Source organism: Nicotiana sylvestris, chromosome 6 (genome assembly GCF_000393655.2).
Source record: "Nicotiana sylvestris chromosome 6, ASM39365v2, whole genome shotgun sequence".
Lineage (NCBI taxonomy): Eukaryota > Viridiplantae > Streptophyta > Magnoliopsida > Solanales > Solanaceae > Nicotiana > Nicotiana sylvestris.
In genome coordinates this window covers 41920973-41944329 of record NC_091062.1, presented here as the reverse complement: position 1 = coordinate 41944329, position 23357 = coordinate 41920973, and the positions used below count along the sequence as shown (strand labels likewise).

Genomic DNA, 23357 nt, shown 5'->3' with positions numbered 1-23357 from the left:
TTTTAAGGGATTATTTAACCTTTTTATAGGAGTGAGCTAGGGTAGAACAACCTTAATTTTTTTTTCTTTTTTTTTACAGTAGCCTCCAATCAATCTTAATAGACTCCTAAAATTACAAGAATTGTCTTGTAGTGTTTTGAATTTAGGATTTAGCCTAAATTTCATATGGGTTTGATCCGTTAAACTTTGATGTCTACAAATATTTTCTATAAAAATATTTCCCAACCATAAATATGATAAATAAGTCAAATTAGCATCTTAGATTTGCATTTGATGTTAATTAACACATGGTAATTAAATTTTATAACTATGATAGTAAAGTCACAATATTATCTTTTTTACATTAAAGTAATTGAACTTTATCCACCGTAAAATAAAAGTCACTTAATTTCTTTTGTCATGTGATAGTAACTCAACTTTACCCATTATAACACAAACTAATGAAATTTTACGCATTATAACAATAAAGTCATTTTGATGGGTAGGTTTGAAAATTATAGTGGGTAAAATTTATTTATTTAATGTGATAAAAGTTTTATTACTTTAATATGGATAAATTTAATTATTGTAAATTGATAAAATAAGACTTTATGATTTTAGTATTATAGTGAATAATTACGGTAACAATGTGTGAAATTAACTCATAAAACACCATTGCATAAACGAAAGGAAGAAACATAGCCTTTAAAAGGTATTATTTGTACATCATCCTCTACAATTTTGAATTTAAGAAAATGATCTTTTTAGATTTTTTAGGTGTAAAAGACAAATCCCTTATGAATAAAAGTAAATCCCCCATATGTTAACTAAGAAAAAAGAGATAGGGTCATCATGCATAGGGGTGTCAATGGATATTCGAAAACCGATTAAACCGATCGAACTATACCGCACCGAACCGATTTTTAGGTTTCTTTTTAAGAAACCGTAGGTTTTTGTATAAATCTATAACCACACCGATAATTAAGGTAGATTTTTTATTTTATAAAAATAAACCGAAAAAATACTGAACCGTACCGAATAAATTTTACATGTGAAAAATATATTTACTTAGTAAGTTTAAAAATAATAATGCATTAAATTTTTCTTTAGGCCTTGGAATTATGAAATCTATTATAAGCCAACAAGTAATTAAACTAAAAATACTAATTCCTAAAACCTATTATGCTACTTCTATTTAAACTAAGTTATATCAAGTATCTTTATTAGCAAGACACAAAGTATTCTAGCGATTATGAGTAGCAAACTACAATGTATTAAATATGTTTCCTTTTATATAATTTAGATTTATCTTTTTGAATATTTAATCTTCTATAGACTTTATTCTTGAGTCACAGCTTTGTTAATATCTTACTCGTGTGATTTATATTTTCTTTGCCTTTACTTGGTTTCTTTTGAGTTGCTGTAGAATAGTTGATGGATCTATACTCTAGTCATCTTTCATTTTTTTAATTCATCACCCTTTAAACAGTAAAAATGTCTAGAGAATTTTGCTAAGTCTTATAAAAGAACGTATGTTATTGCATTCTACTTCTACTGATGAATTTTACATGATATTTAAAAAAATACCGAAAATTAATCGAACCGTACCAATACCGAAGAGAAACCAATATAATTAGGACGGTTTCAAAATATCTAAATTTGATTATACATAATAGAATAATCGAAAAATTAATATGATACAAATTTTATAAAATAACCGGCGGAACCGAACCATTGTCCCCATGCTCATGCCCCTTTGAAAGGGATGCCATAAAAACACCATATTGCAAAAATAATATAATACCTTTTCCTTTTATTTTCCCTTATCTACTTGTAGACAGTGTTACCATTTCAACCGATAGCCAAAGAGCTGAGGACTCAGAGATAATGGCAATGGCTACCCACTGCTCTTCCTCTTCGTTAATGTTCGCTTCCACTTCACCAAAATCCTTTTCTTCTTCCCCAAAGAAAACCCCATTTCTGGGTTTCTCAATGGCAGCCTTATCGAAGCCGTCGTTTCAATTATCACCCCTCGCCAAGACCAATCGGACAGCCCAAATTCGTTGCCAAGATAAAGCTGCCGCCTACATTCCTCTTGACCAACGGTGGATGTTCGAAGAGTCTGAAATTGACGGCCCTGTAAACTAAAAATTTCTCCCTTTTTGTTTTTTGTTTTTTATCTTACTTGTTTTACTTGAGTTTTTTCTTTTTAGCGGAGCTGAACAATTGATAGTTTTATTTATTCCTCTGTTATTTTCCAGCTTTTTTAGTACAATTTAGTAAATTTACGATGAGTGGGAGCTCTATTTGTAGAATTCAAACTAGGTGATTTGCTTCCAGTATGTTATTCTTTATACTCTCTACTTTCAATTTATGGGAAACTATTTGAGTGGGTACGGATTTGAAACATGTGTTATGTCATAACATTTGTTGGTTATAAGAGTTATGAAATTTGTGGTCTGAAACATACTTATAAAGGCTTTTCATTAAGGGTAAAAATGAGAAATTTAAGTTAAATTGTTTCTAACTTTAGAAAACAAGTGATTGTTTTTGAAATAGACTAACATGGAAATAGCATCACATAAACCGGAACAGAGGTGGTAGGTTATACCTCTTTTGCTCCATTTCATTTGTCAATTTTTTTCTTTTTGGTCTTAGTATTTCTGTATTAGGATTCTCCTTTTGTACGAGATATGTTGCTAGCTCATCTGCAGAAGTGCATGAGGAGCTAAGTTCTAATTAATTCTATCCGTCTCCAGGATAGATAGTCTACTTTGGCAGTCAACCAGCAGTGACTTGAAAATTTCATTGGCTTTTGTTTAAGGTTTAAGCAATAATAAAAACAAGTCACATGTAGTGTTGGTGTTGTGTCAAAAGATATAATGATGCTTCTAGTATCTGCAGTAATACGGCGAGAGCGGGAGAGACGGAGAGTCAGGGAGGTCATATCGATATAAAGTATTACAATTATCTCCCACATTGTGGAGAATAAAAGGTCTGATAGTAATATTGGCTTGACTATTTAAAGATATCCATAGTTTTAGTGGTTCAGTATGACTTACTTTCTTAATCAATGTGCACAGTTTATGTTAAAAATTTAGATTATGAACATTTTTGCATTATCGAATGGTTAAGATATGGCAAATAATATATTCTTGTTTCCTCCTGTAGGACATTTGGAATGAGACATGGTATCCCAAGGCTGCTGACCATGTGAACACAGACAAACCTTGGTATATTGTTGATGCCACTGATTTAATTCTTGGAAGAATGGCATCAACTATAGCGATACATATGAGAGGGAAGAATCTGGCCACATACACTCCAAGTGTTGACATGGGTGCATTTGTCATAGTGGTAAGTTTCTGTACTAAAAGCATGTGCTGCCATAAGGAAAAAAAAGCATTGGTACTCTACTTTTTCCTTTAAGACCTATAGGTCCTACGAATGCCATATCCTTTATTCTTAAGCAATGTTGGATATTCTAGTCCTAAAAGACCTTGATAGAAGTTTTTGAAAGATGAAAATTGTAGTTACATGCTATGCTTCCTTATGATTTTTTCTTATGAGTTGTCACATTTGTATATAAAATCTTATTATGCATGGTTATTTGTTCAACTTTCCTTAAGCCACACACGCATTAAATATATTAATTCGGAATGCCTCAAGCCCATATTAGTTGGGTAAATTAGAAAAATTAGATTGTTTGACCCCAGGTTTGGGGAGGGGACCTCCAGTGTTTGAGATGCATGATATGACTTTAACACTTTCCTTCTCTCTTTAACTGTAAATTTTCTGGTATTCTACTGTTGTGGTTTGATGTCTGAGCAATCCTGGTTTTACTTGAACACGAAAAGGTTAATGCTGAGAAGGTTGCGGTATCTGGGAAAAAGAGGACCCAAAAACTTTATAGGAGACACTCTGGCAGACCTGGTGGGATGAAAGTGGAGACTTTTGATCAACTTCAACAGAGAATTCCTGAAAGAATCATTGAGCATGCTGTCCGTGGCATGCTTCCCAAAGGGAGGGTCAGTATGCTTTACTATTCGTAGAGTTCCGTTCCATATATATGGAATTTCTTAATATTGCTAATTAGCCTAAGATGTTTGGCAATTTACATATAATGTTGGGAACAAGAGTATCACTTATCAGATATTAGGGACTCCATAAATAACTCTCATCTCCTGTAGCATCCATGGAACTTACAATAGACTCGCGCGTGTGTGTATTATTTCTATACACGCGTACAGTCAAATATAAACCATCCCACTTGGAACAAATGATTTTAAATCCTAGATTTGCCTCTGCATAAAAGAGTATTACGTCTTTGAATGCTGGTTTGTAGGCAGAGTACGGGTTAACAGATGTCGTACCCTTAATCCTACATCAATTGTGCATGGCTATGGTTTACTGTTAAACACAGCAGATGGGAATTTTGCAACAACGATGTTCTCATGTTTCAGGGTTACTTATTAATTATTATGTGCACGTACTCCTCGTTTCAAAAAATTGAAAAGTTCATTTAGTTGTCAGACTTGGTAGCGATTGAACTTGCTTTGCTTTGAATCACTGATAACAAGTAATATAGATTTTGTTTTGTAAAAGAAGATACTTTACATTTGATATACTCTCAATCCTAAATATATTAAGTTTTCTGTTTGTGCAGCTTGGTAGACAATTATTTACTCATCTTAAGGTGTATAAAGGTCCTGAACATCCTCATGAGGCTCAGAAACCCATTGAATTGCCCATTAGAGACAAGAGGATACAGAAGCAGCGGTGAACTCCCAACAGTGCAATTGAGGAGCAGTTCTCATTTTTGGCTGTTGATACATTCCTTTAAGTTTTTTCTGTTTAACTGGTGTAACTTCATGTTTTAACTCCAGTACTGTTCCTGGTCTCCTGCTATTCTTCTTTATGCTTTTGTAGAGGTGTTTCTTTACAAATTTATTTGCCTCCACATTTTTTTGAGCAAATGAGATTCTTCTTTAGGTTTCAGTTCTAATGAATGTTTCTTCACCTTGGCTTTGTCCTGCAGAGTGGATTCAGTAATATTTTCACTCACTTCTCTCTTCTCGTACCCTCACGCTTGGGGTTATATAAGTTACTCTATTTGGCATTCTAAGTTCCAGGCAGTATTGGTAGTCAATGGGTGTCATGGTGTCAACCTTTTGATTTCTGTCTGGTTTTGGGAAAGAATAAATAGAAATTGACTCTGTTTGTTTGTCTAGCAGGACATCTCGATGGCCTCTAGCACTAGAACTTGAATATCAGATTGTAGGGTTTTTGTGTTGCCAAAGCTTAAATTTGAGTTCGGCGTAAATATGAATTGAGGCATGAGAAGAAGATGGGATGAATTGATTTAGCCATTTTGTTTAGAGTTTTGGGTAACTAATAATCTGCTTTGAGTTCTTTAATCATAATTTTTTGTCTGTATAGTGCTTCGATGATTGTAAATGCATGATCATGGAAGAAGGCAACTCTTAACTTCTTTCAAAGATCCTGCAATTTAATCATTCACAGTTATCATTATTAATAATAGGGATAAGAAAGAAATAAACGATCAGAATGAGGTTAAGGGCAATTTTGTTCATATATTAGGAGCTATTATATGAAAGAAAATATGAATATTTAGGATTTTAATAGTATAGGGGTGTTAAGTGTTTGACCTAGAAATATAAGGGGCGTATTTAAAATTGAGTAATATTACATGGGTGTTTAACGTAATTTACCCTTAAATATTTTGTATTTTAAAAAAAAGGTTAAAGTAATGCACGTGAAATCTATGATCAAATATGCGAAAATGCGATATGTATTCGGTGGATAATACTATCATCACAAATTCACAATCGAACACAATCAGAAATTGAAACTTAGCTAGCTATTTGATGTGTGTGTGTATATACTATTACTTTTGTCATTTTTGTATCTTCTTTGAATAATCCCTAAGATTAATCAGTAAGTCTATAGATACTTAAAGTAATTGTAGAGAAGCCGTTAATAGCAACTTTTATATCAATATAAGTAGAGCATGCTTTTGGAACACCCTGAGCCTGTAGGAAAAGATGAAACTCCAGAATTATGAATCCCCAAAACAATACCACCCAAACCTCCTGATATTGATCATGACAATTCAATACAAAACAACCTACAAAATAAACTATCTTTCAAAGAAATGCTAACAACATCTAGCCCAATGATTTTTGACTCCACTCTAAATCAAAAGAATTTGGAGTTAGCAAAGACTATCCCTATAGAGGGTAGGATTGAAAAATTTGAAACCTTAAACGCACAAGGCATCAAAATTATCTCTTTGTCAGATGAAGATAGGCAAAGAATTTATGAGCCTTGAAAAAATGCCATCATAGTGAAGTTAGTGGGCAAACGTATGTTACACCACTACTTAAAGAAAAAAATTCAGGAGTTATGGAGGCCAATGGAAGATTTCCAACTGATTAATCTGGGTGAAGACTATTACATAATTAAATTCAAAAATAAAAAAAAACATGGAGAAGACTATTCAGCAAGGGCCTTGGTTCATCAATGGTCATTTCCTCTCTATCACTAAATGGAAACCAAATTTTGTAGAATCCAAAGAGAGACTAACAACAACGGTAGTATGGGTTAGGCTCCCTCAACTGCCTGCAGAGTTTTATGATGGCAAAATACTTGAAAAAATTGGCAATGCAATTGGTCGCCTACTAAGGATTGATGTTTGTACATCAATCATACTAAGGGAACGATATGCAAGACTTTGTGTTGAACTCTCTCTAGAAATCCCAGTCCAACCCTTCCTATATGTTGGACAACATAAATAATACATACACTATGAGGGAGATAACTTCCTATGCACTAAGTGTGGACGATTAGGCCACACAATAAAACAGTGTATATATATTTAACTGGACACCAAGGCTAGTAAAGAAACAACAAGGGAACAACCAACAACACAAATACTGGAAAATCAGCAAGAGGAGTGGACAACAGTATCCTTCAACAAAGGAAGAAAACAAGTTTCAAGAGGTAATCAACAAGCTATCAACAAACCAATCAAAACCAACAATGGTCCAGGTATCCCCGTTAAGTTGTTCAATGCAAGCACTGGTAAGTACCTAAATACAATTTTTTTACAATATAAATCCAAGGATCCTAAGGATTCCATTGTTCCAATAGAAATGGAAAATGTAAAAAATCCGACCACCATAGCTAAGGCAAAATTTCCTGCCACCATAGCCAAGGCAAAAACCACCATACCAATAAAAAACAATTTCACTCTCTTGAATAATGAGCAAATGGTTTTAGATGAAGCCACTAATGATACCACTCATGAAAATAAAATGTTTATTTCAAATCCAACACATAGTCATGCAAATGAACAAATGTCCACCTCAAATGAAGATTTTGACATGTTGGATAATAACATGACTACACCAAAAAAAATTGAAAACATAGCCATGCAAGAAAACTGGCTAAATGACAAAATTACCCCATCTACTAATACTAACACCACTGCCCCGGCTATCAAAAATACAAAACAAATTAGTAATTACCCTAACTTAACTAAAAATCTGGACAAAAATCTTTCTTTTATATTTGATAATCCTTCCCTTCCTGAGCATGTAAGCCAAATGGCAAAAAGTGATAGCCAAGTCTTACAAATGTACCACAACCATGCACACGCAATGGATACTACATCCATGAAAGAGAAGCCTATAAAAATGGCATTGGGCATCCAAAAGCCATGCAATTTGCATCCCAAATCATTTCCCTACCACCCAATCCCTCACAACCTACCACTAGCCCCTCACCCACGCCTGCTTTAGCGACATTAAGTATTCCTTCCTCTATTCAAAATGCCCAGAATTCTATCGACCCTAAGAAAACGACACAGACTTATACAAATCCTACGACAACATAGAGCTCTTGCGATGGAGAACCTACGACCTCCCCCCCAACTAGAAAATCTACAAATAATTTATGTCCAACTTCCACTAGCACAGGACTACCAACCCGTGTCGTGGATGAAAATGGGATTTATGGGCCATGCAATGTCATTCAGTCTCCAAATCAATGGCCAAGACTCAATTGTGATACTACACAACACACAATACTTAGCTCAGCTAGTAGCGGAGGGCATGAGGTTAGACATGAACAACTACCTCAACCAAGTATGGCTAAACAACATCCTACAACCCCTAGATCCCTCAGTAAACCCACAACTAGTGCATGCCTTGAGAAACCACTGGAATATACTACCCCATTTCAACCCAATCTACCCACAGAATGCTCTCCTAGACATGCCATTCTTTCCCCCAGAAACACTAACTCAACTCAATCTCATATTCATGCCATGGGAGATCCCTCCTCTAGTCCAGGAGACTCAAATTCCCCAACCACCCCAGCAACCTCCGTCACCACCTCATCAAGCAGCCTAAAACCCAGAACCAGTAGAAGCAGAAATGGAGGAGGAAGAGGAACCACTCAACATAATCTTAGAACGAGTCCTAGAGTTCTCAAACCTAGACGGGGTAAAAATATATCTTTTTACGGAGATGCAAAAGAAGAGGCACGTACTCAACTGCCCACTAGCATTATAAAAATGCTAGTTGGACATCAGACCACCTCAGGATCCAACGATGGGCAACATGGCAATGATACTAGTTTCAGCTTTGAGAAGGAACCCAATTCTGGGGATAGTAGAGAAAAATGGGGAGCCAGCAAATCCAAGCCTTAATGTCTCTATAAATCGTCCAACAAACATCATCATTTGGAATATACGGGGTGGTAACAACGAAAACTTTAGAAGGAATTTTAGGGAAATGGTCGGCACTCACAAACCATGCATGGTGGCTCTGTTAGAAACTAGAATGGGAAATCATATTAAACTGCTAAATGACTTTGGCTTTACAGAGATGATAGAGGTTCCAGGTGATGGTCAGGCAGGAGGCATCATGGTGCTGTATAACCACGAGGTTGTGACTGTCCAAAACTTCGTTCATAAGAATTAAGAAATACATACAACGATAGAGGTACTTCCTATACGTAAACTTTGGTTTTTTTAGTACAATATATTCTAGTACTGATATCCTTAATAGAAATATTATGTGGGAGAATCTGGAAAATATTAGTAGAAATTATATAGGTCCTTGGATGGTGGGAGGAGACTTTAACGATATTTTATGTGCTAATAAAAAATTTGGAGGCAAACCTCTCAACGATACTAGAGATAAGTTCCTTAGGACTAAGCTCAAAAGTTGTAAACTTATAGATCTTGGATTCAAGGGATGCAAATATACTTGATCTAACCATAGACATAAAAATAAAGGTCTAATAATCGAAAGATTGGACAAAGTATTTGGGAATGATGAATGGGTAGATTTATTCCCTAAAAGCTCCATAATTCATCTTCCTAAAACTTACTTGGACCATAACCTTATCCTAATTGAACTAATACCTAGAAATAGAACCTTACACAAATAACCCTTTAGGCTAGAAACCTTTTGGTGTAAACATTCGGATTTTGTGCCTATTGTTAAAAACAATTGGTCTGAACCTAACTACCTTAGAGCTAGCCAAAATTTCATGGATAACATTAGAGATTGGAAAACAAGGACTTTTGGAGATATTAGGGGGAAAAAAGAAAAATTCTAGCGCGTCTGAATGGTATACAAAATTCGAAAAAATATCCTACTAGCACTTTCCTCCAAACCCTTGAAAGAGACTTAAAAAGAGACTATAATAATCTTCTAAGGATTGAGGAAGATTATTGGAAAATAAGATCTAGGGTAATGTGGCTAAATGAGGGAGATGCCAATACAAAATTCTTCCATATTTGTGCCTCAAATAGGAAAAGAAGAAACAAGATAAATTTTTTTAAAGATGATGCTGGAAATTGGATCAATGATCCCCTTTTAATTATGTCTCATGTCCAAAACTATTTTGCTAACATTTTCAACACTTCACACAGCAAAACAAGCAGGAAGAATCCACTAAACTATAGCTCAAACACTGGGCTATTAAAACTTAGTGCATTAGACAGACCATTGCTTTATATAGAAATTAAAAGGGTCATTTTTTCCTTTAAACCCTTTAAAGCTTCAGGGCCAGACGGACTCCATCCTTTTTTTTAATCAAAAATACTGGAACATTATAGGCCCTTCAGTTGTGAAACTATGTCATGACATTTTTAATACGCAAGTAACCCCCCCCTCCCGCCCCATAATTAACAAAACCTATTTTTGTCTAATCCCCAAAATTCCTAATGCTAACAACATTAGAAATTTCAGGCCAATTGGGCTGTGTAACACCATTTATAAAATAATCACAAAAATTCTAGCAAATCGTCTTAAGCCATTGCTTGATCACTTAATAAGCCTCTTTCAAGCTAGCTTCATGAAAAATAGAAGAGCTTCTGACAATGCAGTCATTATCCAAGAACTAGTTTCAAACTGAAAAAAATTAAAAGGCAAGCAAGGTCACATGATTTTTGAAATTGATCTGGAAAAAGCGTTTGATCGACGAGAGTGGTATTTTGTCCATCAGACCTTCCAATATTTCAAATTCCATCCCAAATTCTCAAAATCTTATTAAATTGTATCTTTACAAGTTTGATAGCTGATAACGAGGGATTTTGACGTGTTTCATGCTCCTTCTTGCTTACGCTTTGATTATAAATTCTTACAAAATAGTCCCAAAAGGCTCATAAGTTGTGCTTGATTGCAGGTTTGATCGACAAAGTGACGAAATATCAAAGATCGGCTCAAAAAGAGTGAAACCTGCTCAAGTACCAAAGATAAGGCAAACTAAGGACAAATAGGCCTAGTGCGGCCGCACTACACTTTGTGCAGTCTGCACTAGGGGACTCAGAGAACTGACAAATCAACCTTCAAGGCAGTGCAGTCGCAATCGATCTTGCACGGTCCGCACTGAAGGATCCGCGACCGCACTACCATTTTGTGCGGTCCGCGGAGGAGAAGATCAAAGAGATGTCCAGTGCCAACTTCAAACCCACGCGGTCCGTGATCATGTTTGTGCGGACCACACTAGTTGCCTCAGCGGCCGCGGTCCATTATGCGCGGTCCGCGGAGCCTGAGTTCAGAGAGCCAAGGCTTCAAGTCCAAGAGCCTAGTGCGGCCGCGGTCCGCACTGACCCCGCAGGGGTATTTTTGTCCAGTTTTTCCAGCTTAATATAAATAGAATATTTTTCCATTTTTAGGGTATCAGTTATTTCCAGAACGAAGTTGCGCTCGTGAGAAGCTATTGTGTAGCCATTTTTGGCATCTTAACTTAAATTTAACGATAGATTCTATGTATTTACATTAGCTTTTAATTAATATGTCTTGTTCTTCATCTATTTCTCTATTTTCTTCTTCAAGCATGAGTAGCTAAACCCATTAGCTAGGGTTGTGGCTCAATCCACTACTAGAAATTAGGCCTATGGCAACGGTTCCAGAATCGTTCCAATAGATAGGGAAACCGTTGCTATTGATCTACTGTAACGATTCACTGACCGTTACAACAGCTCCCGTGCCAGTAGATGTACCACGACGGTTATATGCAACGGTTCCAAAACCGTTGCATTAGATTGGTCTATTGCAACGGTTTTCATCTTATTTATTGTAACGCTTATTTTTGTCAAATGGGACGGTTTGCAATCGTTGAAATAGCATTTGATACAATGGGTAGTTAGGCTATTGCAACGGTTTCATGATGCTATTGTAACAATTTTTATTTTTATTGCAACAGATTTATTAGGCTATAGCAACAGCCCAAAAAGGCTATTCCAGTAATATATCAAGTATATTACAACGGTCCATGGAACATATTGCAACAGTTTATAGAAGCAACAATATACCTTTTTTATTTGGCTAAATATACTTGTGACTTTATATAATAAAAATTAATACAAGGAATTCTATACAAATGTCGAAAGAGAATTATCCATAAACAAAATCATGATCCAAATTATCAAAAAGATAATATTCATAAAATCAAAAGATACAATATTGTTCGGCGATTCAAGATTTCGCACACATAGCTTTGCATAATATATAAAAATAAAAGATTCCTAGAACATTTGAAGTTTCAGCAACAGTCAACCAATACTCTCATGTAAAGTCTTTATTGTTCTTGTCTACCCTTCATTCATTTGCTCCACCCTACAAAAGATGATAAATAAAAAATATTAATATTCAAGTCCTAGTTGGAAATACCATTATCAGCAAATCTGAAGCTTATGAATAGAGGCTAGTGCAAATTTGATTGTATTTTAAGACAAGACCCAAAGCTAAAGATGCATGACATCAATATCCAATTGTCAATTCAGACCTTAAAAGTAATTCAACCATGCTTGTGGAAAATGACACAAGAAAATAAACTACATTTGAGAAATAATATAAAGAAGAACATGCAGATTAAATCCCTCAAACAGCTTGCTAGAATCAAATACATAAGTCAGGATTCTAATTTGCCAAAGTCCAATCTTAAATGTTTCAAATCTGATTATTTAAGCAACTACGCAATAGAATATTCGACCAAAACGCTAACTACAACATGTAATACAAACTTGATTGGTATCTTAAAAAACATTTATAGTTATAGCTATTCAAATTGGCAAAAGTTTCAAGTTTGAGATAAGAATAGAACATAGGACTCTGGTAACGAACTATAAACAGCATCCGAGAATGAAACAGAGGAAACCATCAAAAGGTAGGCATTTGAGCAATTTTCTATTCTAGAATCAGGCAGAGACAATTCTGTCTAGGATCTACATGATAGAACAGAGCCATACAACATCAGACAACTCGAAAACTAAGCTTAATTAATAAGAGCTAAATGTTATTAAACATAAATAGAACAAGGTAATACACAAGCAACAAACACGAAACACCAAAATGATTAGACAACTTACAGGATGCCAAGGATCAGCCATCAATGAGAAATGAACTTGGACAATAAGAGATTGTCGTGCCTGAACATGAAGAGTCAACAAACTGACGAGGCTAGATTACAAGGGGTGTAACGAAAGTCAAATGCTCCTTCAGCCAGCTTTCCATTCCCGTGAGCTCATGACAAGCTCGCATATAGCTAAATATATTAAAAAGAAATGGATGAATAATATTTTATAAAAACTTCATCAACTTAATATGGAAAATTTTCCTAATCTCTTTGTATTGCATGACTCTTTTTGGGCACGTCATTTGCTGCTTGCATTTGCTTATATTCCAACTCAGAATATTGTAATAAGTCAACTAAAACCAATTTGTATGTTAGTCAAAGGCTTTTGGTGGCCATTTATTGGAGAAAAGGTCATATGAAGCATCACCATGAGTTCTACAACCTATATTTTTCAGCAGATTGATCTACTCTATAATTTTCATAAGAAAAATTGATCCACTTCATAAATTTGTTGAAAAACACCAGCTACTACTACTTATTCAATCATAGGACAAAGAGAACTTTGTGAGAAAAATACAGATATGAACAAAACTAGTGATTTAGTTATGAACCACCTATTATAATGATCTCTAAATAGAGTTCCAGTAAATTACTTGAAAAACTCATAACTAAAAGCTAGAGCTGTTTATTTCTCAAACCCCAAGCATAGTGATAGGTCAACTATTGAAGTTGAGCCCATTGTAAATAGGGATAGCAAATGGTGAATCTATAACAATAGAATTTTTAAATAACCACAGTTCTCAGAAAAATACTTTCTAGCTGAGGCCAACAATATGGACTGCCAAACTAGATGCACTTAGTAAATTGAATTTAACATAGGATATAGTTGTTATTTGTAGAAGCTCATAAAGTAAATCGAGAAAATTCTATTGCATAAAGAAGCCCCAAATTTCGAAATCCCCCAAAATAAAGCACGCACATACACGAACAAACCAAAGAAACACTAAAATTTCAGAGAATCTCACATAGAAGAGCAAGAAACGATTCCAATAATTTCCCTAAACTAGAAAAAAAGGAGAAAGAAGTAAAGAAAAAACTGAAGAAGGTTCAAAATCAAGCAAATAGGTCTATGTTACTTATACCTTGGTATCTTCCCAGGATAGATCTATGTTCTATGTTCTTGATTTCTTCTTATAGCTTGAATATATTTCATACCGTATCTTCACAAGTTCTACGATTTACGCGTTCTCGTTCTCTTCTTCTACCTTCAAAGAAAAAATTTGGTACCTGCCTAAGGAGATCTTCTACTAACCCAGAATCCTTATTGCTTGATGGAATTTTCTCTTCAATGTTTCGATTGCCTTATTTAAGATGGCCAGCGCCTCTTCTGTGAGTTGTCTCAGAAATGGGGGAAGCGCGACTTTGAGCTGGAGAAATCAGAAGAGCCACATTAAAATGTTAAATTAAAACCGTCGGAGAGGAAATTAAGAACCGACACAATAGAGATATTTTTCCATAAAACCGTCCCTATAGATAAATCTATTGCAACGGTTCCCATACCGTCGCAATAGGGTTCCCTATTGTAACGGTTCTGGAACTAATGCAACGGTTTGGCTCCAAGACTGTTTCAATAGGACACAGCGTTATGCAGCGGGTATAACGCTTGCAGTAGATGATCTGTAGCAACGGTTATATTGACCGTTGCCAAAACAAGCATTGCAATATGTTGAATTTCTAGTAGTGACCCTAGTGTGGGTAATTGATGGGTGTTGCCATCAAGGGTTAGATTGACTATGAGTGTTTGCTATTTGGGTCAATTTTATGGTTTAATCTATGAATTGGAGGTTGCAAATACTGGTTTGTGCTAAGTTGACTTGGCTCTTCTTGAGAAAGAGAGCCTAGGTCTCCAAAATTGACCCAACAAGGAATTGGGATAGACTCGAGAGAATTGATAATCCCAATTAAAGAGTTAAATCTTGAGAGAGTAATTACCCAACTTAAACCCTAGTTGCTTGAGCTAATTTGCCTACCCATTTGGTCTCTCGAGAGTTAATTGGGCAAAATCACTCTCTCTACCGAGAGGTGTGAGAGTGGTAAAATTATGCAATGGTTATAACATATTTCCCCAATCATGTCAATCGAACCTTAGAAGCATTTACCCGTCAATTAGCCACCTAGGTGAAAGTCACTACCCTAGTGCCTTTCTACCCATTAGATACAACTCTAGCAATTTTCTCATTAGCATAATTTAGTTCTAATTAGTAGTTGATAATATTAGTTTGTTAAAGAAAAATCAAAAGATGTTTGGAAGTGACATTTGGAATAATTACACGACTCTAGTCTAGATAGATACTCAACTCCCTTTCTAGCTCCCTGAGGAATTTGATCCCGACCCTCATATCGGGTAAAAGTTATTGCGACCCTCTCTTCCTACTTTGTAGTAGTGTGGAGTTGGTAGCGATCACATTTTTGCGCCATTGCCGGGAGCTGACGGTTTTGGCTATCTATTTAGTTAGTTTTGTGTAGTGTTCTTCTTTCCTTCTTTGTTATTTACTTGTTTGTGTCATTACTCAGGTACCAACATGGCTTTAAATAATGCTAATGACCCTCTTGGAAACATGTTAGCGGGGGAGGAGGTAGATGATCTTGAGCAAGATGAGGTGCCTCTTGCACCTCAAGGTCAACGGAGAGGCCGGAATGTCAATGCTAATCCAAATGACAATATTCCAGACCCTCCCTCGGTTCCTCCAAGAGTGGCTCCCAGAGTATTACCGAACCAGGGCTATGCAAGTGCTATTGTCCCACCCTGAATCCGGGCGGGCAACTTTCAGATAACCAATGTGATGTTAACCTTACTTGAGCAGCGTGGGTGCTTCACGGACGCTGCAAATCAAAATGCCTACAAACATCTCAAGGGGTTCGTAGATACATGTTGGAGGAGCAAGCAAACGAATGTATTCGAGGATGCACTGAGATTGAGACTTTTCCCGTTCTCACTTCGGCGGAAGGCATTAGACTGGCTCGAGAGACTCCCCAACCATTCCATCACAACTTGGGATGAGTTGGCGGATAAGTTTATTGCCAAATGCTTCTCTCCTAGTCATATGGCGGCACTTCGGGATGAAATATTGGCCTTCAAGCAAGAGCCAACGGAACCTTTGTATGAAATTTGGGAGCATTATAGAACGATGGTGAAGGAGTGCCCAAATAATAATATGACCGAGGCCATGATCCAACAAACCTTCTACCGGGGCATAAATACTACAAATCAATGTATTGTAAACCAACTGGCCAAGGGAAATTTTATGAAGATTTCTTATGATGAGGCATTTGAAGTACTTGATGAAATGGCAGACACTTCTTCAGCATGACAGAGTAGAGCAAATGTGCCTCAAGGTGACCCTACGGTTATCCATTGGCACAAGGAATTACATGATCACGGGCAAGCGATAGCTGAGCTTACTACCACGATGAATCAATTGGCTAAGGCACAGTTGCAACAAGTTCAGAATCCTCGCCAAGTGAATGCAATGAAGGGTGTTAGTATGCTTGTCAACAAGAGAAGGCAAATGAGGCAACAAAATCAAGGAAATTCTGAGCAATTTGTTGATGAATATGATGGGTTTCAAAATGATTGTTATGATGACCAAAGTGAAGAGGTACAATATGTCAACAACTATCAATGCAATAGAGGCAACTCTTCAAACCAACAATGGCGACCCCAAGGAAATTAGGGCAATCAACAACAAAGTGGTGGCAATTGGAGCAACAACAACCAAAACAACAATTGGGGTAATCAAAATAGCAACCAAGGCAATTGGAATGGAAATAACAACAATTGGGCCAACAACAACAATCAAGGCGGGTGGAACAACAATGGAAACCAAGACAACCGGGGGCAAGGCTTTCAAAGGCCCCCAGTGTACCAACAACCGAACAATCCACCCTCTTTCCCTTCTCAAGGTCCTAGTTCTTCTGGTAATGATATAGGTAGAATCAAAATGATGTTTGAGCAGATGATGAAGAGGAATGTGGATTCTGATGCACAGTTAGCTTCTCACAACACCTCTATCCGAAACTTGTTGGTGCAATTAGGCCAAATATCTCAGTCATTGAATACTCGCCCGAAGGGTGCTCTATCAAGTGATACGGTAGTGAACCCAATGGGTGGGAACAATCATGTTATGGCGGTCACAACAAGAAGTGTGAGAGGCGGTGATGTGAATGCCTCTAAGCAAAATCAAGTCATGGATGATGATGTTGAGTTGCAAGAGGACGAAGTCACTTTGGTAGTTGAAGATGTGGTTGATGAAAATGTGAACAATGAAGTGAGGATTGATATTGAAGAAGTCGAGGTGGAAACCCAAAATGATATGAACCCATCTAGGGAACACATAATTGACATGCCGGAGCCGGTTGTGCCAAAAAGCCACGGCTCCTTTGCCAAGGCCACCTCCACCTTATCCTCAAAGGCTCGCGAAGCAGAAGAATGATAATCAGTTTAAAAAGTTCATTGACATGATGAAGAGATTATCTATTAATGTGACTTTGGTGGAGGCACTTGAAAAAATGTCGGGTTATGCAAAATTCATGAAAGACTTAGTTACAAAGAAGCGTTCTATGGATTGTGAAACTATAAAGATGACTCACCAAGTTAGTGCTATAGTGCATTCAATGGCCCCGAAGCTTGAAGATCCCGGTGCTTTCACCATTCCTTGCACCATTGGAAGTGCGGATTTTGCCAAGGCTTTATGTGACTTGGGAGCTAGCATCAATTTGATGCCATACTCGGTTTTCAAAACTTTGGGTATCGGGCAACCTAGGCCAACCTCAATGAGACTTCAAATGGCAGATCAATCGATAAAGCGACCTTTGGGCATTATTGATGATGTGCTTGTCCGGGTGGACAAATTCATATTACCGGCCGACTTTGTAATTTTGGATTGTGAAGTAGACTACGAGGTTCCTATTATCTTGGGAAGACCTTTCCTTACAACGGGTAAAGCATTGGTTGATGTTGAAGCGGGTGAGCTCATTTTCTGAGTGGGTGATGAAAAGGTCGTTTTCCATGTTTGCAAATTCATGAAGCAACCCAATAGCACCGAGGTGTGATCATTTGTAGATCTTGTCACAGCTGTGATTGTGGATGATACTAGTGCTGTGATCAACTTGGAGGATCCTCTTGAAGCAGTGCTCTTAAATATGGATGTTAATGATGATGCTACTAGAGTAGAATGCGTGAATGCCCTACATGGGATGGGCTCTTATTCTTATGAGCCGAGAAAGTTATCTTTGGATCTTGAAAATCGGAAAACTCCACCAACAAAGCCATCAATTGAGGAGCCACCGGTGTTGGAGTTGAAACCACTTTCTCCACACCTCAAGTATGAATTCTTGGGCTCAAATACTACTTTACCAGTTATTCTTTCTTCTAGCCTTACTAACATGCAAGTCGAAGCCACTTTGGCGGTTCTTCAAAAGCGGAAAAGGGCAATTGGATGGACTCTAGCCGACATTCGGGAAATAAGCCCCGCATTTTGCATGCACAAAACTATCTTGGAGGAGGATGCAAAACCTTCCTTGGAGCATCAAAGAAGATTAAACGAGGCTATGCAAGAAGTTGTGAAGAAAGAGGTGATCAAATGGTTGGATGTCGGGGTTGTGTACCCCATTTCTGATAGCTCGTGAACTTCTCCGGTGCAATGTATGCCGAAGAAGGGTGGTATGACTGTGGTGACCAATGAAAACAATGAACTTATTCCTACTCCGACGGTCACCGAGTGGAGAGTATGTATGGATTACCGGAAGCTAAACAAGGTGACCCGAAAAGATCATTTCCTATTGCCATTCCTCGACCAAATGCTAGATCGTCCTGCGGGGCGTGCTTTTTATTGCTTTTTGGATGGTTACTCGGGGTACAATCAAATTTTACTTGCCCCGGAGGATCAAGAGAAGACAACTTTTACCTGTTTGTATGGCATATTCGCTTTCTCTCGAATGTTGTTCGGATTGTGTAATGCTCCGACGACCTTCCAACGATGCATGATGACTATTTTCACTAACATGGTGGAATATATCTTGGAGGTTTTCATGGATGATTTCAGTGTGGTTGGGGATTCTTTTGATGAGTGTTTGGGAAATTTGGATATAGTGTTGGCCCGGTGTGAAGACACCAACCTTGTACTTAATTGGGAAAAATGTCATTTCATGGTTGAAGAGGGTATAATGTTGGGTAACAAAATCTCAAAGTGAGGAATTGAAGTGGATAAAGCAAAGATAGAGGTGATTTCAAGATTTCCTCCCCCTACTTCTGTCAAAGGGGTGAGGAGTTTCCTTTGGCACGCGAGGTTCTACCGGAGATTCATCAAAGACTTTTCAAAGGTAGTAAACCCCCTGTGCAAGTTGTTGGAGAAAGATGCTAAGTTCTTGTTTGATGATAAGTGTATGCAAGCCTTTAAACTTCTCAAGCATAAGTTGACCACCACTCCTATCATTGCCGCACCAAAGTGGAGCTTGCTGTTCGAGCTCATGTGTTATGCAAGTGACGTTGCGGTTGAGGCTGTTTTGGATCAAAGGGTTAACAAGATGTTTCATCCGGTTTATTGCGCAAGCAAGACCATGAATGAGGCTCAAAGGAACTACACAGTCACCGAGAAGAGTTGTTGGCTATAGTGTTTGCAATGGAAAAGTTTCTACCATATCTTATGGGGGCCAAAGTTATAGTGCACACCGATCATGCCGCCCTTAGGTACTTGATGACAAAGAAAGACTCCAAGGCAAGATTAATGAGATGGGTGTTACTACTCCAAGAGTTTGATCTAGAAATTATGTACCGGAAAGGTAGTGAGAACCAAGTGGCAGACCACTTGTCCCGTTTGTAGGAGGAGGGGAGGCCTTGTGATGGCCTTGAGATAAATGATTCATTTCCCACAACTCCTTGCGGTGTCAATGAATGATATGCCATGGTTTACCGATGTTGCCAATTACCTTGTGACCGGAATAATCCCATATGAGCTCTCTTCTAACCAAAGGAAGAAGCTCAAGTGGGATAGCTTGAATTTTTATTGGGACGAGCCATATTTGTTCAAGATTTGCACGGATGATGTGATTCGTAGATGTTTCCCGGAGGAGGAACAATTGGGTATCTTAGAGCATTGCCATTCTTCACCTTATGGTGGCCATCATGGTGGGGTGAGGACCGCCTCAAAAGTCCTTAGTTGTGGATTCTATTGGCCCACCTTGTTCAAAGATGCAGGTGATTTTGTAAAGAGGTGTGACGATTTCCAAAAAGCGGGCGGAATTTCAAAAAGGGATGAGATGTCTCTCAATACCATTCTTGAAGTGGATATCTTTGATGTTTGGGGCATCGATTTCATGGATCCATTTGTTAGCTCTTGTGGGAATACTTTCATTCTCGTGGCAGTTGACTATGTCTCAAAATGGGTTGAAGCCGTGGCTTTGCCTAATAATGAAGCCCGGAGTGTTGTTGCATTTCTTAAAAAAGAGTATCTTCACAAGGTTTGGCACTTCTTGTGCGATTATTAGTGATGGGGGGTCTCACTTTTGCAATAATGCTTTCGACACATTGGTTTCCAAGTATGGTGTCAATCATAAGGTTTCGACCCCTTATCATCCTCAAGCTAGTGGTCAAGTGGAAATCTCTAACGGAGAAATTAAAAGTATCTTGTCAAAGACGGTCAATGCAAATAGGACCGATTGGTCGAAGAAGTTGGATGACGCTCTATGGGCTTATCGGACGGCTTACAAAACACCAATTGGGATGTCTCTGTATCGGTTGGTGTTAGGGAAAGCATGCCATCTTCCAGTTGAGTTAGAGCACAAGGCCATATGGGCTTTGAAAAAGTTGAATCTTGAATGGGATGTTACAGCTAATCTTCGTGTTGAACAACTCAATGAACTCGAGGAATTTAGATTCCATGCCTACTCCAGTTCGTCCTTGTATAAGGACAATGAAGTACCTTCATGACAAATATGCTCGTGGAAAGGAGTTCAACGTAGGTAATTTGGTTCTCTTGTTCAACTCCCGGTTACGTCTGTTTCCGGGAAATCTCAAATCCAAATGGAGTGGACCGTTTAAAGTTGTGTTTGTAACCCCTTTTGGTGTACTTGATTTGAAAAACAAAAATGGTGAAGTCTTCAGAGTTAATGGGAACCAGGTCAAACATTATCTTGGAAAGTTTGATGACAACCACGTGGTGGCGCTCCTTCATCTCAAGTTATGTGGTGGTAACATACGTCGTGCCGCGATGTTAAATCAGGTGCTTCTTGGGAGGTAACCCATGTCTTTTTCTTCTTGTTTTCTTTGATTTTCTTTGTAGTGTAGGATTGATTTTTGTGCTAATTGGTTGTGAGATGTGCAGGGATTGTATTGATGCAGTGCAAAACATGATGGAAAAATTGAACAAGTCTCTGAAGTTGCCAGTGCGGCCGTACTACACTTTGTGCGGTCCGCACTAGTGTGACCAATGTGAGGACTCTCTGAAGTTTGCCACCGCGGTCGCATTGCATTTTGTGCAGACCGCGGTGGACCTCTGTGGCCGCGGTCTGTTTTGTATGGACCACAGAGGTTGCCTTATCAAACTTCATCTAAACAAACCCAGCGCGGACCGTGGTCCATTTTGTGCGGCCGCGCTAGTAGGTGAGTATGGGTCCTAGTGGTTGTTCTATAAATAAACCTCAGGGAACCCTGTTTACACTTTTCGCAAATTTCACTCAGAAGAGACTAATCACTGTTCATCCTTCTTCCTTGCTCGTAATTACTCGTTTGCTTTGTGTTGATTCTTTCCTGCTCAATATCTGGTAATATTTCACCCAACTCTTCTTAGTTTAATTGTGTAATTTCATTTTTAGTTTCATTTCTATTAGCTGGTAGTTTTTCTCCTCCCGTATTTCTTCAATTTTTAAGTTAGTTAGTTTAAATATTAATTTCTTGGTGCTTGATGAGTATAATGAATTGGGTGATTGAGTAGGAACTTTAATTAGGTGAAATTTGAACGAATAAATCAAAAATTAGGAACCCTAACTCAGTGCCATATCTGGGCACCCTTCGCGGACCGTGGTCAATTTTGTGCGGTCCGCAGTGCCTTAGTGCGGTCCGTAGTACCACTTTGCACGGACCGCGGGGATGAACTTGTGCAAGGTGACCTTAAGCCCAGTGCGGCCGCACTGCATTTTGTGCGGTCCACACTAGCCCACCACGGCCGCGGTACCATTTTGTGCGGTCCGCGGTGGTCAGATTCAGAGGGTGGGTATTCTGAACCCCACCCCTGTGTGGACAGCGGTTGCTTTTGTGCGGTCCGCGGTGGCCCTAGTGCGGCCGCACTCCTTTTTGTGCGGTCCGCACTAGACTGTTCTGCAACTGTGTCTGCATCTGTCTATTTCTGTTCTGCAATTCTTATTGCACTAATGTCTCACTGTCTCTGCTGATTAGATGCTGTATTTGCATATAAATGGTTAAACAACGAGGTAAAGGCTCAAAACAACCCGGCCGAGGTGATTCCTCCCGGGGAGGGAAGAAAAGGTTGGTAAAACTCACCCCCCAGGCTAGAAAAAACATAAAGAACACGAGGAAAGCAATCAAGGCAGCTGACAGAGCCTGTGATCAATCGGGGAGTGAGTACATGCCTTCCCAAGACATCTCCTCCGACTCAGTTCCAACTCACTTCGTCTCCAACTTCGGATTGACCGATGATTCTCCTCCACAATCACCTATTGCCCAAGCTCCAGAGCATATACCTTCTGAGTCGTCTGAGGGCTCAGCAACCGGCAGTGGAGAGTTCTCCACCTCCCCCATAGCTTCATTATCCGGGGAGAGTGCAGGCGGAGGTGATGAGGGAAATGAGGAGGTACCTGAGGGGGGTGAGCCTTAGGTTAGGGGGATTGCCCATACTAGGAAACTCGAAGTCTGGGATGATAGGTTTGTAAGCCAAGTAGCATACCACAAATTCAGGGAGTGGTGGTCGGTGCGAAAACTAATTTTGGAGAGGAGTTTCGTAGATAGAGATCTTCTACCCCTTAACCCCGATGTGCATAGATAGTTTAAAACAAGAGTGGGGTGGGAGCACTTTATAGATGACTGTGTGGAGGCAAATGAACACTTGGTCAAAGAGTTTTGCTGTAATGTAGCCCACATCGTCAAGGGCTCCAAAGTGACCAAGGTTCGAAACAAAAAGGTGTTGTTCGACGGGAAGATGCTAAATGAGTATTTTGGGTTCAATGAAGAGGATGAGACCCTCTATTTGGCAAAGCTGGAGATGGGCGAGGAGGTCCGTCCATGGTTAGCTCAGTACCTGGCAATCCCAGGTACCGTTCCGGAGTGGTTGACTGTTGGGGTAAAGATACTATAGAGGACTCTTAACTTTGAGGCGAGGGGTTGGGAGACATTTGTATGCAACCGATTAGACCCCACTTCCCATGATCAGACTCTACCTCTCCACCGGGCTATCCTAGTTGCTTCCATC

At 38.4% G+C, this 23357-nt stretch overlaps 1 protein-coding gene and 1 long non-coding RNA gene across 2 annotated transcripts; one reads left to right on the top strand and one right to left on the bottom strand.

Annotated features, from left to right (window-relative positions):
• The first annotated feature begins 1787 nt into the window (after window positions 1-1787).
• On the top strand, window positions 1788-4998 carry LOC104234394 (large ribosomal subunit protein uL13c). The gene is made up of 4 exons (XM_009787954.2): window positions 1788-2118; window positions 3151-3336; window positions 3837-4007; window positions 4646-4998. The coding sequence occupies exons 1-4, from the start codon at window positions 1867-1869 to the stop codon at window positions 4760-4762; spliced, it is 726 nt and encodes a 241-aa protein (XP_009786256.1). The 5' UTR covers window positions 1788-1866; the 3' UTR covers window positions 4763-4998.
• Window positions 4999-11915: 6917 nt separating this feature from the next.
• Window positions 11916-14374, bottom strand: LOC104234401 (uncharacterized). Its single transcript, XR_712941.2, has 3 exons — window positions 14019-14374; window positions 12890-13065; window positions 11916-12137 (listed from the first exon to the last, which is right to left on the bottom strand). It is a non-coding gene; the product is annotated as an uncharacterized lncRNA (long non-coding RNA).
• Window positions 14375-23357: the final 8983 nt, after the last annotated feature.

Coding starts and splice junctions, on each gene's coding strand:
- LOC104234394 (XM_009787954.2), top strand. CDS start 1,867: ATGGCAATGGCTACCCACTGCTCTTCCTCTTCGTTAATGTTCGCTTCC. Junction 2,119..3,150: donor AGTCTGAAATTGACGGCCCT/GTAAACTAAAAA, acceptor TTCCTCCTGTAG/GACATTTGGAATGAGACATG. Junction 3,337..3,836: donor TGGGTGCATTTGTCATAGTG/GTAAGTTTCTGT, acceptor GAACACGAAAAG/GTTAATGCTGAGAAGGTTGC.